At 38.2% G+C, this 17,953-nt stretch overlaps 1 protein-coding gene across 2 annotated transcripts in view; it reads right to left on the bottom strand.

Moving 5' to 3' along the window:
* The window catches only part of LOC114647247 (cytosolic purine 5'-nucleotidase), a 1,192,165-nt gene that overhangs the window by 1,106,711 nt on the left and 67,501 nt on the right, over positions 1-17,953 (bottom strand). For both annotated transcript variants that reach the window (XR_007934028.1, XM_028795888.2), the window contains exons 8-9: positions 10,860-10,953; positions 1,194-1,247 (exon numbers count right to left, since the gene is read on the bottom strand). Coding sequence is in view for 1 of the 2 variants with exons in the window: in XM_028795888.2 (XP_028651721.1) it covers positions 1,194-1,247; positions 10,860-10,953 (148 nt within the window). In the remaining variant the exon portion in view is untranslated. The remainder of the gene's footprint in view (positions 1-1,193; positions 1,248-10,859; positions 10,954-17,953) is intronic.

The raw sequence follows: 17,953 nt of genomic DNA, 5'->3' as shown, positions 1-17,953 counted from the left end.
GCAGACAATGGGTCTTTTAATTTCTGGTACATGCTTCCTCAGTTGGTTTGCCCAGTTGATTTCATACAAGGGACACTATTGGCAGATGGCTGAGAAGCTACCCAGCTTACATTTCTCTGTCTCTCTTGCGCTGACTTTCTCAGATCCTGACGTAGGGGAATTGAGCAGGGGGGCTGTTCGCACACCTAGACGATACGGACGCTCGTCTAAAAATGCTGAAAGATTATCTTCACGTTGCTATCTTTTGTGCAGCTGGTTCCTGAAACGACATGCTGCACAGTGCTTCGCATACTTAAAAGCTCGAAGGGCACGTATTGATTTTTGCTTGAAAAACAAACTCTGTCTCTCTCTCTCTCTCTCTTTGTCTGCTCCTGACGGAGGGGGTGTGAGCTGCCGCCTTCAACAGCTTTGTGCCGCGGTGCTTCGCATACTTAAAAGCAGCCCTATTGATTTGTTTGTTTTTCTGTCTATCTCTCTGACAGCCTGTGCTCCTGACACGCACTCTTTTGAAGAGGAAGATATGTTTGCATTCTTTTAATTGTGAGACGGAACTGTCATCTCTGTCTTGTCATGGAGCACAGATTAAACTTTTGAAAAAGAGACAAATGTTTGTTTGCAGTGTTTGAATAACGTTCCTGTCTCTCTACAACCTCCTGTGTTTCTGCGCAAATCTGTGACCCAAGCATGACAATATAAAAATAACCATATAAACATATGGTTTCTACTTCGCGGATTTTCTTATTTCGCGGGTGGCTCTGGAACGCAACCCCCGCGATGGAGGAGGGATTACTGTATTGACAAACCAGCATAACACACCTGAAAAAAAAAACATAAAAGACTCTCATATACAGATTAACAAAAACATCAAATATGAAAGAGCAGTTAATCACTGAAATTGTCATTTTTTCAGCAAACAAAATATGCTTGAAAAGCAAAAACACAAAAAGTCAGTGGGTATACAATTTTAAGACAAAAAAAAACATTTGGGAATTCATAAATGTCATAGAAACATAGAATGACATAGAAATGTCATTTAAAACACTGTCAGATGCATGTGATGCCCAGATTACTATTATATTTTAAACTAGTAAAAAAAAACAAAAAACTGTTGCCACAAAACACCAAAGTAAGAGTATGGTGCAGCTAAAGCTTTTGTCATGCTTGCTTCAGAATAAATGCTACCAAACACTCACATCTTTCACCACGTACTTCTCCAGATTTTCTACAGTTTTCTCCTTCAGAGAACCCTAAAAAACAGTACAAAACAATGAGGAAAAAAAACTTTCAGATTGTAAAAGAATTTCAACATCAGACAGGGATTAGCACTATGGTGTAGTAATTTATGTCTTTTTGTCATGATTCTAGGGACACAAGGTGTGATACTGACACCAATTATTGTGGACTTTCTACATTCTCCTTATGTCTATGAGACCTTTATATCATACCTAACAGATGTAAAAATATTAATTGCCCCCTCCGTATAGATGCATGACAAAGCGTGTCCTATGACAGGCTTTTGTAGTTCTTGACTTGCTCTCAGGGCTGCACAGATGGGCTATCTCTGACCCTCCAATGATATAAAAACAGGTTCAGTCAGTTAGATATGTATAGATATAGAAGTCAAAATACATGGTTTTAATATTTTGCTAGTACTTGAATGGTCATCTTCAGGGACACCATCTGGAGCAGAACAGAACAGACTGATGTAAATAATGATCTTTCCAGTTATTTGCAGAAAAACTAGTTCATACTTTTGTTTTTAGTCGACTAGATTATTGTAACACACTCCTTTCAGGACTACCCAGGCTAATACAGGGTAAGCCAAAATGAAGTACCACATTTCTCAAGGTCATTGCACGAGACACAGCCAGTCGAGTGGGTTGGGGTGTGGATCGTTTGATGGGCAATCCCTTGTAGTTTTCAGTCAGCTAAATGCATTGGGCCGGTCTTTTCGCTGTCACAGCATTCTTCAAAAACAACTAATCCATCATCACTATGTAACACACCTTCCAAACGCACTTCAGCATTCCTCCTAAAAGTGATGTCCTAAATCGGAAAACAATTCTTCAGTGGGTGCTTAAATTTACACAGACGGGTACAACAGTGAACAGCAAATATCCAGTCCATCCTCAGACTGTCTGAATGCCTGAAAACATCCAAGCCGTAAGGGTATCAACTTTGCAGTCTCCTAGACGTTCAGCATGCAAACATGCTTCTGCCTTAGGCATTTCCAACACGTCTTTGAGGAGGATTTTGCATGAGGACATTAATTTACATCTATACAAAAATAATAGTAGTGCAGAACTAACTGAGAGACTGGGAGAGCCACAAAGAGTTGTATGTGAACATTCTGCAAACCATTCATCGAGATGCCATCGTCATGTGCAGCAACGAGACACATTTCAATTTGAATGGTTGCATAAATAAGCAAAATTTTAGCTATTTGGCTAAAACCAATCCTTGTGAACTTCATCAGAGATCCCTGCACTGTGAACGTGTTACAGTTTAGTGTGCTGTTGCAGAATTTGGCATTGTAGGCCCTTACTTTTTTGAGGACGAGGGAGCAACGGTCACCATCACTTCAGAATGTTACACTGAAATGCTAGAGAACTTTGCAGCCCCCAACTGGAAAAAATGGATGTGGTGGATGCCTGGTTTCAACAGGATGGAGCAACAGCTCATACAACGCAGAGATCCATGCAAGTTTTGTGGGAGATGTTTCCGGGGAAACTGATCTCCCTGCACGGTGATGTCAGGTGGCCTTCATGTCTGCCTGATCTCGCTCCATGCAATTTCTTCTTGTGTGGCTATCTCAAGTTGAAGGTATACACACACCAACCTAAAAACCTTGAAGTCCTAAAGGATGATATTCACCATGAAATAGCCACTATTCCTCTTGAAATGGTCGAATGAGTCATGCGACTGTTCAGAAATCGTCTCGAAGAGTGTATCACTAATGATGGCCACCACCTTGAAGACATCATTTTTAAAACACAGTGAAAAAATCTGTTTTATATACCCTTTCTTGTGTTGTAATGAAATTTATTTTATCATGTAGCGTTTTTGTAGAATAAACATTTGAAATGTGGTACTTCTTTTTGGATCACCCTGTATAAAACTGCAAAAGTCACTGATGTAATGACATTCTCTTCTTTGGATTTTGACTTCTGAAGATTTTACAGGTGGCTTTTTTAAAATTTTGGACTGCATTAGTTAGGAAATCCTTTTTGATTCCTTTATGTTCTTGTTTTGTTTTTTTTATGTTAATAAAGTATTTAATTATTAAAGAACATTATTTGTTTTATTGTGAGGCATGGGTTTTTATGGTTCACCTCTCCCTGATCAGTTTGGAAGACACTACCCTTTTTTTTGACTGTGCAGGTCCCAAGCCCTGCTTCTTAAGTTTGAAAAAAGTGCTTATTTTTACTAAAAATTTACTGGATCATTGCGGCCTAGGTTTTGGGTTTAAGCCATTTTTGAGTATCATGTGATAGATCATAATACAGTAATCCCTCCTCCATCGCGGGGGTTGCGTTCCAGAGCCACCCGCGAAATAAGAAAATCCGCGAAGTAGAAACCATATGTTTATATGGTTATTTTTATATTGTCATGCTTGGGTCACAGATTTGCGCAGAAACACAGGAGGTTGTAGAGAGACATGAACTTTATTCAAACACTGCAAGCAAACATTTGTCTCTTTTTCAAAAGTTTAAACTGTGCTCCATGACAAGACAGAGATGACAGTTCCGTCTCACAATTAAAAGAATGCAAACATATCTTCCTCTTCAAAGGAGTGCTTGTCAGGAGCAGTGACTGTCACAGAGATAGAGAGAAAAGCAAACAGATCAATAGGGCTGTTTTTCTTATAAGTATGTGAAGCACCGCGGCACAAAGCTGTTGAAGGCAGCAGCTCACACCCCCTCCGTCAGGAGCAGACAAAGTGAGACAGAGTTTGTTTTTTCAATCAAAAATCAATACGTGCCCTTCGAGCTTTTAAGTATGCGAAGCTCCGTGCAGCATGTCGTTTCAGGAAGCAGCTGCACAAAAGATCACAACGTGAAGATAGTCTTTCAGCATTTTTAGAAGAGCGTCCGTATTGTCTAGGTGTGCGAACAGCCCCTCTGCTCAATCTCCCTACGTCAGGATCAGAGAAAGTCAGCGCAAAAGAAAGAGAAAAGTAAGCTAGGTAGCTTCTCAGCCATCTGCCAATAGCGTCCCTTGTATGAAATCAACTGGGCAAACCAACTGAGGAAGCATGTACCAGAAATTAAAAGACCCATTGTCCGCAGAAACCCGCGAAGCAGCGAAAAAATCCGCGATATATATTTAAATATGCTTACATATAAAATCCGCGATGGAGTGAAGCCGCGAAAGGCGAAGCGCGATATAGCGAGGGATTACTGTATCTTGCATTTAACATATGTTACTGAAACTGAACAAGTAAGTACTATACAAAAGTTGTTACTTAACTCTGTCAGATGCAGAAACCACGGGCTAGTTGATGTGTACAAAACATGTCTGCTTGAGTAACTGAGATTTACTTATGAGAGTAAACTATTGGCAAACCATAAGATTTAATTCTATTAGTGCAGCATTTGATACTGTCAATCACAATATTCTATTGCCAAAAATGGAAAGCATCCCAGGTATCTCTGGCACTGTCCCATATAACTGAAGGCCAAGACTTTATCAGTTTTGGAAACAGTGGGTTAGGCTTAGCACCAATCACAAAAGGAGTTCTCTAAGGCTATGTCCTTAGCCCACTGCTTTTCTGTATCTATGTACTTCTCCTTGGAAATATTACTCATAGGTTTGGACTGGGTTATCATTTTTATGTGAATGATATTCATATCTACAGGTATATTCATGTTCAAGGTGATGTCCATTAGAGATCTCTAAGCTCATGACTTGATTGCTTTATGGGGGAAAATGTAACTACAACAAACACAATTCATGTCAATTGGCAATAAAACCCAGCCTAAGAAATTTTGTTTTTCATTGACTATGTGATGATGCTATTGGAATTATTATTTTATTTTCTCCAAAAAAAATGTTTTACACTAAGATTCTACACAACCAGATGTGAGTAATTCTTATGTTTTATACTGAAGTGTTAACTTTGGTAATTTCATAATTAAACTAATTGACCACAGGTGTTTCCTGTTCATTTTTAATTAGTTTTCATCATTTGTCTAAGAAAAATGCATATATATTATAACACATAAATTAAATTAATTGATAACATTAATTACACTCTTTTTTTTCTGTTAAAATATACATTTAATTTATTTATACAGGGTTTTTTTCAATGTTCCAGTTAAAAATTCCTAATTCTAAAAGTGTGATTATAAAAATGGACTATCATTTTAAATATGCAGTACTTGGCTTTTGCCAAACCCTAAACTGTATGACACACAAACAAATAATAAACACAGCACAAACCTTTAAACAAAGCAGTAAACCTATCAAATTTTCATAAGACATTTATCAAAATGATACAAGGCTAACATGATTAACAAGTTTACAAGTAAAATAGACAAATGATGCTGTTAAGCTAACAAGCCTATTGTTTACTAAGCAGCAATTTCAAATGCTTCATTATCTCTTCTTTTTCAATTGAAAATTTAAGCTGCTATGCTTAACACAAGCTCATTCACTGTCCAAGTGCAGACAAGCACTGTCGGTTTTAATTAAAAGGACAAAACAAAGAGGTCTGAGTTCATTAAAATAGTTTTTCTTCCTGTTTGTCTAATTACCCAGAATGACTTTTCTAATTCTTTCTTCTCAGTTTATTACCCCACTTTCTTTAATGTAAAGGCTAATATTCTGGTGTTCTCTCTCTGTCTGATAAAGTCTGCCTAATTACTGCTCTGTTTAAAGGAGGTTCACCTCAAAAAGACATGCACAAGCTCAGTTATTGTAATACCTTGCATAAAGGAGCACTGCAACTAAATTACTGTAAAGCTAAGAAAAGTGGATGCTGAAAAAAATTGTTTATTGTGATCAGCCAATGTTTATTGTGATCAGCCAATTTACCAATCATCGATCAAGTCTTTTGTAGTGAAAATTGTCAGATTTAGATCGACAGCCGATTGAACAGAAGGCTTCTATTCTTATTTTAAACTTGCGATTATTTGTCAAGTAATTTGAGCATCAAAAAATTTTTGAATTATTACTCTGTATATTTAAGGAACAATGTTCCAATACCCCTAATCACACATGTGAAAAACTAATTGCCCCCATAGTTTCAATATTTTACTGCAGCATTTTTAGCAGCAATAATTGCAACTAAATGCTTTAATTGCAACTAAATGTTTTAATTTGATATAGCCTTTCAAACTGCTTTTAAAAATTTTAGCCTCCAATTCTTTGCTGAACTGCTTTAACTCAGACACGCTGGTAGGTTTGCAAGTGTGAAATGCATGTTTCAGGTCCAACAACATCATCTCTATTGGGTTTAATTCAGGACACTCCTTAATATTATTTTATTTTCTTTAGAGCCATTCAGTTGTAGACTTGCTTTTAGGTTTTGGGTCATGTCCTGTTGCATAATTCAATTATGCTAGAGCTTCTGGTCATAAAATGATGACTGGACATACTCCTTAAAAGAGTATTCTGGTAAAGTGCAGATTTCAAGGTTCTTTCAATAACAGCAAGTCTTCCAGGTTCTAAGGTAGCAAAGTATTCCCACACCATCAGAGCACCTCCATATTTATTGATACTGTCACTGTTGAACACTGTCTTAGTTTTATTCCAGCCATAGGGGGGCCTGTGTTGTCCAAAGAGTTCTACTTTTGACTCATATGTCCATACAGGAGTATTCCAAAAGGTTTGGAGATCATCTAGTTGTTTCTTTGCAAATGTAAAGCATGCACTGATTTTACTCTTGGATACTCTCACATGAATCCCATTTTCATTCAGTCTCTTTCTTAATGTGGAGGCATGAACACTGGTGTGAGCAGAGACTAAAGAGACCTGGTCTAGTCTCTTTGGATGTTCTTTTAGGATGTCTGAGTTTTTTGAATGAGTTATTATTGTGTCTGCCCTTGGAAAAATTCGGTAGCCATTCATGGAAAGATTAAGAACTGTTCCAAAAAAGTAATCTATATGGAGATAACAGTTCTCACTGTGCTATGGTGGAGTCCTAGAGCTTTAGAAATTGCCTTGTAACCCTTTCTTGATTGCCAAGTTTCAACAACTTTTTTCTCATCTCTTCTGAAATTTCCTTTGATTAAGGCAAAGTGTTCTTCTAGAAACTCTGTGGTGACTTCTTCACTCTCATGGTAATGGTCGATATATGCCAAGGTTTAGATTCAGCAAGGCTAACTGCAATCAAATTTGGCTGTCAGCTGAATTGAATTATTAATTAAGTTAAGTTTGATCAGATCTTTGTGTGAGTAATGAGGGGCAGTTACCTTTTCACACAGGCAATACAAGTGTTTGACAGCTTTTTTACTTAAATGTATTAATAATTTAGAAATTAGGTTATATATTTACTCTGGTTCCATTTATTTAAAATTACATTTTGTCTAAAGTACTGAAGCCATTCATACATACAACATGCTTCTCTGGGTTACTTGCATATTGTGTTGTACAGGGTGAGCCAAAAAGAAGTACCACATTTCAAACATTTATTCTACAAAAATGCTACAAGATAAAATAAATTTCATTACGACACAAGAAAGGGTATACAAAATAGATTTTTTTCACTGTGTTTTATTAATGATGCCTTCAAGGTGGTGGTCATCATTAGCGATACACTCTTTGAGACGATTTCTGAATGCTCACATGAATAGTTTGGCCATTTCAAGGGGAATAGCAGCGATTTTGTGACGAATAGTGTCCTTTAGGGCTTCGAGGTTTTCAGGTCGGTGTGTGTATACCTTCGACTCGAGATAACCCCACAAGAAGAAATCACACGAGCAAGATCAGGCGAACATAAAGTCCACCTGACATTGCTGTGTAGGGATATCAGTTTTCCTGGAAACATCTCCTGCAAAACTTGCATGGATTTCCATGCCATATGAGCTGTTGCTCCATCCTGTTAAAACCAGGTATCCACCACATCTATTCTTCCAGTTGGGGCCACAAAAAGTTCTCTAGTATTTCAATGTAACATTCTGAAGTGACAGTGACCGTTCTCCCCCTCCTCAAAAAAGTAAAGGCCTACAATGCCAAATTCTGCAACGGCACACCAAACGGTAACACACTGACTGTGCAGGGGTCTCTGATGAAGTTCCCAAGGAGTGGTTTCAGCCTAGTACCGAAACTAATGCTTATTAATGCAACCATTCAAATGGAAATGTGCCTCATCGCTGCACATGATGATGGCATCTCGATGAACTGTTTGCAGAATGTTCTCGCACAACTCTCTACGGCTCTCCCAGTCTCTCTCAGTTAGTTCTGCACTACCAATATTTTGTATGGATGGAAATTAAGGTCCTTATGTAAAATCCTTCTCAAAAGACGTGTTGGAATAGCCTAAGGCAGAAGCATATTTACGTGCTAACATCTAGGAGACTGCAAAATTGATGCCATTACAGCTTGGATGTTTTCAAACATTAGTACAGTCCAAGGATGGCCTGGAGACTTTCTGTTCATTGTTGTACACATCTGAATAATTTAGACACCCACTGAAGAATTGTTTTATGATTTGGGATATCACTGTTAGAAGGAATGCTGAAGTGTGTTTGGAAGGCGCGTTGTGTAGTGATTAGTGATGTGTCGTTCGCGAACGAGCCGGCTCTAAGAGCCGATGCTTTGAAGCGAATGAGAGGAGCCGATGCCCATCGAGCAGAGCCGAAGCTTCAGCCGCTCCTGCTCAGCTCTGCTGAAAGTCCATTCGGCAGGGGCAGGACTTTACTTATATGGGCACACAGAACATTGGCTCATAATGCCAGCTCATTCACGAACAACACATCAGACTAGGATCGTACCATTATGTGAAAGAAGGAAGGAGGGCAGATGCTCCGAAGACAGCGAGTGTTGGTACAGGCCAGGTACAGTGTCGCTCTGTGTACCTGTCACTCCGACAGACGAGGAGCCAGATTTAAATGCAAGCGCATCGTGAAGAAAAAAAGAAGATTGAAGAAATGAGTGAAAGCCGAAAAAGAAGCAGCATCTGGCTGCATTTCAGTGATATTGGAGACTGCAAAGCTAAGTGCGAAATTTGTAATATGAAAATATCCGTTAGAGCAGGGTCAACAACAAACCTGCACAGACATATAAGAACCACCCACCCATCCGTGCAACTGGAGGAGAGCGTGCCCTCTCTCCTGCAATCCACTGACCCTGGAAAAGAGCCAAGTACTTCTGCTGCAGCATCCACTGTCTTACCGAAAACTGCAGGTATAACATGGTCTTCAGTTCAAACCAAAATAAGCACAATTATTCCAAAACAAATGACGCCAAACAAACAAATAAGTGTCGATGAGGAGCTGGCTAAAATGATAGCTAGCGACTTTCAACCATTTTCCATTGTGGAGGACAGAGGATTTACAACTTTTGTACAGGCCTTAAACCCCATGTATGTTCTCCCTAGCAAAAAAACTTTGTCCCAAACAATTATTCCATAACTATATATCTGAGGATGGAGTACAACACTGTGCTTTCAGAAACCACTGCTCTGGAAAAAAGGTAGCATTTAATGACAACAGAGCTGTGGATGAGGCATTTCAAAGAATAAGTGCAGCAGCAGCAAGATGCAACCCCAGCAACCTGTCTGCTCCTCCATCAGAGGGCCAAGAGGAAGAAATTGGAGCAGGGCCGTGTTCACAGGAACCACAAGCTTCTGCTGTGTGGAGGCTCTTTGATGAAAGAGCAACAGGAGACACTGCAAGGAGAAATCCCACAGCTAATGCTATGCTGGAGTTGAGGTCCTATCTTGAGGAGCTCCTCATCCAAAGAGCTGAAGACCCACTGAGCTGGTGGGAGGCCAAGGCTGCAGTCTACCCACACCTGGTTAAGGTAATGGTAGGAAGACTTTGCATTGTTGCTACATCGGTCCCCTCAGAAAGAGTCTTCTCAAAAACAGGACAAATAATCACGGAGAGGAGAAATTGCATCAGCCCATCTAAGCTGAGGCATCTGGCATTTCTGAATGCCAACCTGGCCTAAAAACTTTTATTCAAAGAGTCATAGTGTTGTGTTGTTGTTGTTGAGTTTGGCCTTTATTTAATTTGTTTGCTGTGGTTTTGTGTTAAGTTGTTCATTTAAAGCTTTTATTAAAATGTTAAACAATAGTAACTGTGTATTTATTGTAATGAAAAAATGCATAAAAATACGTAATGTCTGAAAACAATGAATAAGAAATTGCTTATACACAAACCATTCATAATTGCTTAATTAGGCTAAAATATAAGCATCCAAGTGATACTAAACGAAGAGCCATTCGGGAGCCGTAAGAGCCAGCTCTTTAAAGGGAGCCGATCCAAAAGAGCCGAAGCTTTGAAAAGAGCCAGAGTTCCCATCACTAGTAGTGATGGTGGATTTGTTGTTTTTGAAGAATGCTTTAACTGCAAAAGCATGGTGAGTACCGGACCAAGACATGTTGCCGACTGAAAACTGTAAGGGATCATCTATCAAAGGACTCACTCCCCAACCCACTCAGCTGCCTCTACCTCACGCAACTACCTTGAGAAATGTGGTACTTCATTTTGGCTTACCCTGTACATTGAGACAAAAATTTTACAGCTAGTTTCAGCACTGCTGTACATGTCATTAGCCATTTTTAGGGGGTTCGACTGTACCTCAAATTATTCAGGGGTTAAAATAAACCTGAAACATCATACCAGGACTTAAGGTCAGTGGATAATTGAAATATCAAGTATTTTAAATATTGTAAAGAAAATACTGCCTACCTTGTAGTGCACCCAGTCTACAGCATCACGGACATCCTGAAACATGCTCTTATAAGACATGAAGAGGTCCCCATCTTTAAAACCAGTTTCACAACTGAGAATATAAAAGCAACAATGCATCGTTGTTAGCAAGGGCAACTATTAAGATACCATATACCAACAAAAAAATAAAAATTACCAAATACATACTCATAACATTTATGGTTTTCTTTGTGTGCAGTATCTGCAGTGCCCAATTAACCTAAAAAGGCCTAAAATGCACTCACCTGACAAACTGGCAGGACAATGAATGCAAGGGGCCAAATGCAATCAGCTGACTACAGGCACGTTATACCATTTGAACACGAGTTGTCATTTGAACATTTTTTTTTTTTTTTCGATCTTGCCTGTACTCCGCATGATGGTGCATGATACTCCGCTCTGTCTGCATTTTCTGTATCATGCACCATCACGCACAGTACAGGTAAGATCTGGCATAGCGTGTTCAAATAATGACGTGCATGCGTGAGAGAGGCACAGATGAATTCTATCTCATTCATGTGGTTACTGGAATATAAAATAAACACTTTTACAAAGGTATAACAAAACAAGTGTGCTTTAATTCAAAAATAAAACTCAGTAACAAAAAATTCAAGTGACAACAAGATACCCAGAAGACATGATTCACCCTTATTTGTGTATCTACTTATATTCCTTCAACGATGTCTTTTACAGATAGCAAAACTTTACACTGGCTGTTACAGACTGAAATCAAAGGCTTCTTCTTTTTAGGCGCATACACCATCAGTACGGTGCGGTCAGGTCTAAACACTAGCATGGTGAATTAGTTGCGTACTGAAGTGACTTTAGCTGCAGGTGGAAGTCCCATTTTACTTATGGTGCCAAGCACAGTTGCGTTGCATTACAGCAGTCTATTAGCTGGCGAAAGCGCTGTGAAGAAGCTGTCTCTTGCTGCAATCCTGCCTTTGTCCAGTCTGACAGCGATCATGGGACATTGTATTGCCGGTCCAACAAACAGTTCTGAGCAGGCATCAGCCACAGTGCTGCTCTTGTGAAAGAATGGAGATAAATGCCATCAACTCAAAGAGGGAGAGGCAAGTTCATTGTACCATGTAAACGTCACTGAGAGAATAAAACTGAATAATAAAAAAAAAAGCGCTAACTTTTACAAGTAGCCAAAATTTACACCGGGTGTTACAGACTCAAACCAAATGTATGTTTTTATTATATTGTAGAAATAATAATAATAATAGCAGCTTACTACTCAAAACACGGAGAGCCTGGTCTCAAACCCGGCACTTTGGGTTATAAGGTGGCAGTTCTTACCGCTGCACCATTCAAGAACACGTGTAAATTTCCTGTAGATTGACATATGAGCTTGAGTTTTTAACTCATTGACAGCCACATGTAAATGAAATGCTTTTTTTTTCTTTGGTTATATTCTTGAATAAAAGCGCACATATTTATTTGATATTTGGACTGATATTTGGACTGAAGTCTTCACACATTATACACTCCATCCATTTTCCAACCCGCTGAATCCGAACACAGGGTCACGGGGGTCTGCTGGAGCCAATCCCAGCCAACACTGGGCACAAGGCAGGAACCAATCCTGGGCAGGGTGCCAACCCACCGCAGCACATTATACACTTCTCGTCATTATTAGGATAACAAAGAAAAAGTTTCTGCTTTAGGTATGTATTTCTCGCATTTCCTTTCATCCTATACTTACCAAGATCTTTGTAGACACAGAACACACATGAAATGCATGTATTCCAAATAATGATATACTGTATTATTTACCCTATACAACTCCAGGCACATCTTACACAGATAAGGAGCCTTGGCTTGAGCTGGGAGAACATTTTGCCCGCAAGCTGAACTCCATCAAGGTGGTGGATGGTACAGCAGGCTGCTTGCTGCTTGTGCTGATCGACACATTTACAAAACAAAACACGCTGATAGAAAGGTGCGAAGGGATTTAAGGTGGACCAGGATTACAAGTTTTTTCATAGGCTTCAGGAATTGAAATGCCTGGTAGGCGGATTACCACACAGGGGTATAAATAAAGGCAAGAACCATGCTGTCAGGTACCATGGAAATGGTGAGGTGCTCTTGCATTTCTGGACATGAAAAATCACTGACACAGCCCTTTCTTCATAATTATAATTTTATACCACATCCACCAAGCAAGGGTATTTACTGGCATATTGAGAAAATTTCAGTTCCTTCTAAAATACAGCAGTACAGATCTGAAAATTGCATAAACTGTGAATGTCACAGCCATCTGTTCACCTACAGAATACTTTGGCTATGAACTGGGTGAACTGTTACAAAAATGCATCTGATTTAAAAATCACATAGCTCTCAGTTGTAAAAGGACAACTCACAATAAAGTGTAACATACTTTAAAAAAATATACACTACAAGAGTTGAGCACAGCACTCTGAGACAGCATAGGAACAGAGCAAAATGTTGCACACATTCCCAGAGATGTGTATGATAGCCTAAATGTTGGCTATAAATTGATCCTGTATTCATGAGCGAGTGCTACAATGGATTGATGCCCTATTCAAGGTTTTTTTCTGCCTTGCACCCACTGCTATTAGGATACACTCTGGCCACATATGACCCTGAATATGGTTAAATGTGTTTGATTATGTTTTATTTAATTATGTTTTCTAACTACAAAGGTGCAAAAAATACAACTGACAAATCAACTATTATTCAAAATATCTGGTTAAATAATGGAATGTAATTTTTGCAATTTATAAATCAATTCTATGACACTGAAGAAACAGGATATAACAAACAGAAATGAGTACTAAGTCAAGCTATCAGACTTCAATGCTAATCCTTTTATATGATGAATGACACTAAAATAAAAATATATTGTAATCATATGAACATAAAATATAGAAAATAAATAAATCTGCACATACAGCATGTCTATTTACCCATTAAAAAGTAGTTGATCTCAGTAGCAACAAAAGCCACAAATGTAAGGTAGGGTCCCATTCCCATTTTAGACAATGCTAGTCCATCAAAGGATGCAATCACACATACAACACACACATAAAACAAACTTTAGTGTTTCCTAATTGCTTGCCTGAATATTTTTCACTATTAAAGAAACCAGGGAGTATGGCACAAGGAACAATTAATATATGAGAAATTGCAGATCCCAAACAAAATGCATCCTTGCTTAGAAATTAAACATGTGCTCATGCTTCTAAAGTCAATATTACTGTATATCCCTAAGTAAGTTTAAAGCTTCCTTTTGTTTTGAAATATCCATTAATCCGTTTCCCAAGCTGCTATTTTGCCACTGCCTATGGTGTGTGTGTGCATGTCCTTACCAGTAGCCAGAGGACTGTGGACATATTTCTATTCAAACAAATCATTATGACCACTTTACCCATCAACTTAAAATCTGCACCAGCTTCATGACAGATATCGAATAGACTTCAAAACTAAGCTGCTTATGAAGTGGTTTGTTCCAGCACACCAGACAAATTATCAGCCATTTCTAAGTTTTACTCTCTGGAACATCTTCCAAGGTCTATGCCTGATGCCCAAATGCTGACTGTAAATCACCTATTCTCTCCAGCTTAATTGAACTCCCTTTATTTACTTGTTTGTGCAATTCTTGCTATCCACTAATGTACTGTCTCTATAAAAAATGAACAATATTTTGATTTAAACTTTGAAAGCTTTATCCATTATTTAATCTTCCTGTTCCTTTACCAATATTTTCATGTACTCTTCTTCAGATTTGTATAATTACTGTAAGTTGTACAGCACCTTTTAACAACAACCATTTAAAATCTGTTAGACATACTTCCCATTTAACTGAAGCATCTGTCAGATATGCATGTTTGCTGAATAGCTTATATTTTACTGTTCAATGTCTATATCTATTACTGCAATTTAATTTTGGTTTTGACTTAGCTACTAGCAATGGGTAGCAACATTTAAATCCATTTAAATGTTTGTGTAATTGTGACTTTACAAAGTTGCTGCATAACAAAAGCCAGAATCTTATTTTTAAAATGATCCCAAAATCTATTAGGAATATACAAAAAACATATGAATGACTGGTCTCCCAAATACAAGTCATTACACAGTGGTGCTCTAAAAGATGACACATGTAAAACAGATAGCACTGCCAAGATTTTCCTTTTACTATAAGAAAGTTGAATGGGAATAATAAATAGAGAAACAACAATTACTGCAGGTCCTATTTCCAATCTGGTCATGGACTGTTGGAGTTTACATATCTTTTTTGTCTCTGCATGAGTATTTAATACAGATACTTCACTAAATTGGCCCTCTGTAAGTCAGTGCGGGTATGCACATGAGTTAACCCTGCTAAAACCTAGTGCCTCTTCTAGAGCTGGTTCCTGTTTTATACCTAATACCATTGGGATAGGCTCTAGGGGACTCAGTCTATGGGGTTATGTTTGGAGTGATGTTATGAATGAGCAAAGATAGGTACCCATGTTCATTATGCAATTTTATAAACAATGACAATGGTATAACTTTCCAGGATAATTTCTAACGACTTAACACTGCAACTGTTAAGCTTAAGCAAACCAAAAGAAAAAGAAAAATCAATGTACTTTAAAAGACAACAAAAACAGCATGGAACTGCACTTAAGCGCTCTTAGGTCCCAACATTAATTGGTTCATTAATTGAGTTCTACTCATCTTATGGATGTCAAAAATTAAAGCTTCTGTTTTCTGTGCAAAACATGGTGATTGCTCTCAAGTGGGATCAACTGTACATATAGTACCTATGTGAAGATTAATGTATGGCTCAATGTGATACTTGCATTTGTTACACATCTCATGGCTGAGTTATGATAGACACATACATAGTGTCATAAGGGGGCATATATAAATACATACCTCTAAATGACACCATGTAGCACAAAACTCTGGCCCATTGCACCCTGCTTTTACCACATTGCACATATTTAGATTTTACTACCTACATAGCCATTTGTGCATGGAGAATACTGAAATCAAAAGGGAGAATTGTGAACAGTAATTGGTTGCAAAAATAAACAGAAATTGATACTCATATTTTAGAAATGAAGGATCACTGACAAAATACATTTACGATATCTTGAACTAAATGTATTTTGAGATGTCTGTAATTAATGTTAAGATGTCTTGTATGCCTGTAGTGGGCTGCCGCCCTGCCCGGGGTTTGTTTCCTGCCTTGTGCCCTGCGTTGGCTGGGATTGGCTCCAGCAGACCTCTGTGACCCTGTAGTTAGGATACAGCGGGTTGGATAATGGATGGATGGATATCTTGTACGCATTTTAATATATCTTTAAATATAATTTGGTGTTATCTTTAAATGTTAACTTTGCTTGCTATAAATCTGTTGAAAAAGTTAAAAATCTGATTTTTTACGGGTGTGTAATTGTTAAGTGCAACTACAATAGAGACCTTTTAAAGTGCAGTTCGAGCAATTCTAGGATTAACAAATGAATATTTGATAAGCAGATCAGAAATGGGTTCAGCAAAGCTCTACTGGTCAGTTTACTTCTTCTACGGCTAACTTCTGTTGAAAGTGTTTTTTTACATACATTGTCATCTATTGATTAGGAAACTATTGTTGCATGACTGAAAACAAGCACACACTGCTCACTACTCAAAAAAGCCATGCTTATGACTTTGTAACACCTGAAGTCCATCCATCCATCCATATTCCAACCCGCTGAATCTGAACACAGGGTCACGGGGGTCTGCTGGAGCCAATCCCAGCCAACATAGGGCACAAGGCAGGAACCAATCCCGGGCATGGTGCCAACCCACCGCAGGACACACACAAACACACCCACACACCAAGGCCAATTTAGAATCGCCAATCCACCTAACCAGCATGTCTCTGGACTGTGGGAGGAAACCGGAACGCCCGGAGGAAACCCACGCAGACACGGGGAGAACATGCAAACTCCACGCAGGGAGGACCCGGGAAGCAAACCCGGGTCCCCAGGTCTCCCAACTGCGAGGCAGCAGCGCTACCCACTGCGCCACTGTGCTGCCAACACCTGAAGTGGAAAGTATAAATCAGAATTTAGTTTTTCCAACACTTTTGAAAGTGAAATGTGAAAAATCAATAGCTGAAGGCAGCTATAATAAAACATGCCATTATATCAGAGGATTTACACATTTTAGATGTACTATGCATCTCATCCCATGCATTATACTGTATTTACTTTATTCAGCTGCATTTTGTAGTGTTAAGTGACCATTTCTCACCTGGCCAAGAAAAAGGTCAATATCTGCTGTTCAACAACAATAAACCACACTATAAGCATGCTGTTAACTTTGCTCCTTACTCAGTTTTAAAGCCTTTTTAAATTTGGCATTTCACTATAGTCATTTGTTGACATCATTTTAACTTTTAAAAGTGTTTGTGTTTTTTTCTTTTGTCTCTCTGTTATGAATCCAGTTCTGCTATGTCACTTGTGTATGAAATTCAACCAGTGCCATCACATGCCTTCTAAAAGCAGACAGCCCTGTATCTGTCTGTCAAGAATGACATTAAAACTTATATCATGAGTCAGTCAATCTAGACTTACTTAACCAGCATTATGTTTTTTAAAAAAAAGGAAGCAATCTTAAGTCAATGAAAAGGCTATCTGTTCCACTACATACTGCACTGCTGTTAAATTTATTTATACAGCTTTTGTTTCTTATTTGGATTATTTTCCAAATTTATACAAATAAAATGTTCCTATGTCATACATTAAAGCTTCACAAGTCTGCTCTGATATAATGAGTTTTAATATAACCAAAACATAGATATATGTTATATGCCCCGTTAAAAAAAGTGGAACCAGAAGGAAAGCAGTAGATCATATTAATAACTTTTTAGGATCTATATGGACTTCTTTCATATACGATATATGCAGGTCCTGTATGAAGAAAATTTGAATATTCTCTAAACAATACCACAAATGATATTAATAAACTATTAGATAAATAAAAAATGAAATCTCTATGGCAATGTAAGGTTTTAACAAAAATACATAAGACAGTATATAAGCTGAAATTAATTTACAATGCATATTAGC

This window comes from Erpetoichthys calabaricus, chromosome 2 (genome assembly GCF_900747795.2).
Source record: "Erpetoichthys calabaricus chromosome 2, fErpCal1.3, whole genome shotgun sequence".
NCBI lineage: Eukaryota > Metazoa > Chordata > Cladistia > Polypteriformes > Polypteridae > Erpetoichthys > Erpetoichthys calabaricus.
Note: the sequence above shows the minus strand (reverse complement) of the source record. Positions and strands in the feature narration are given on the sequence as shown.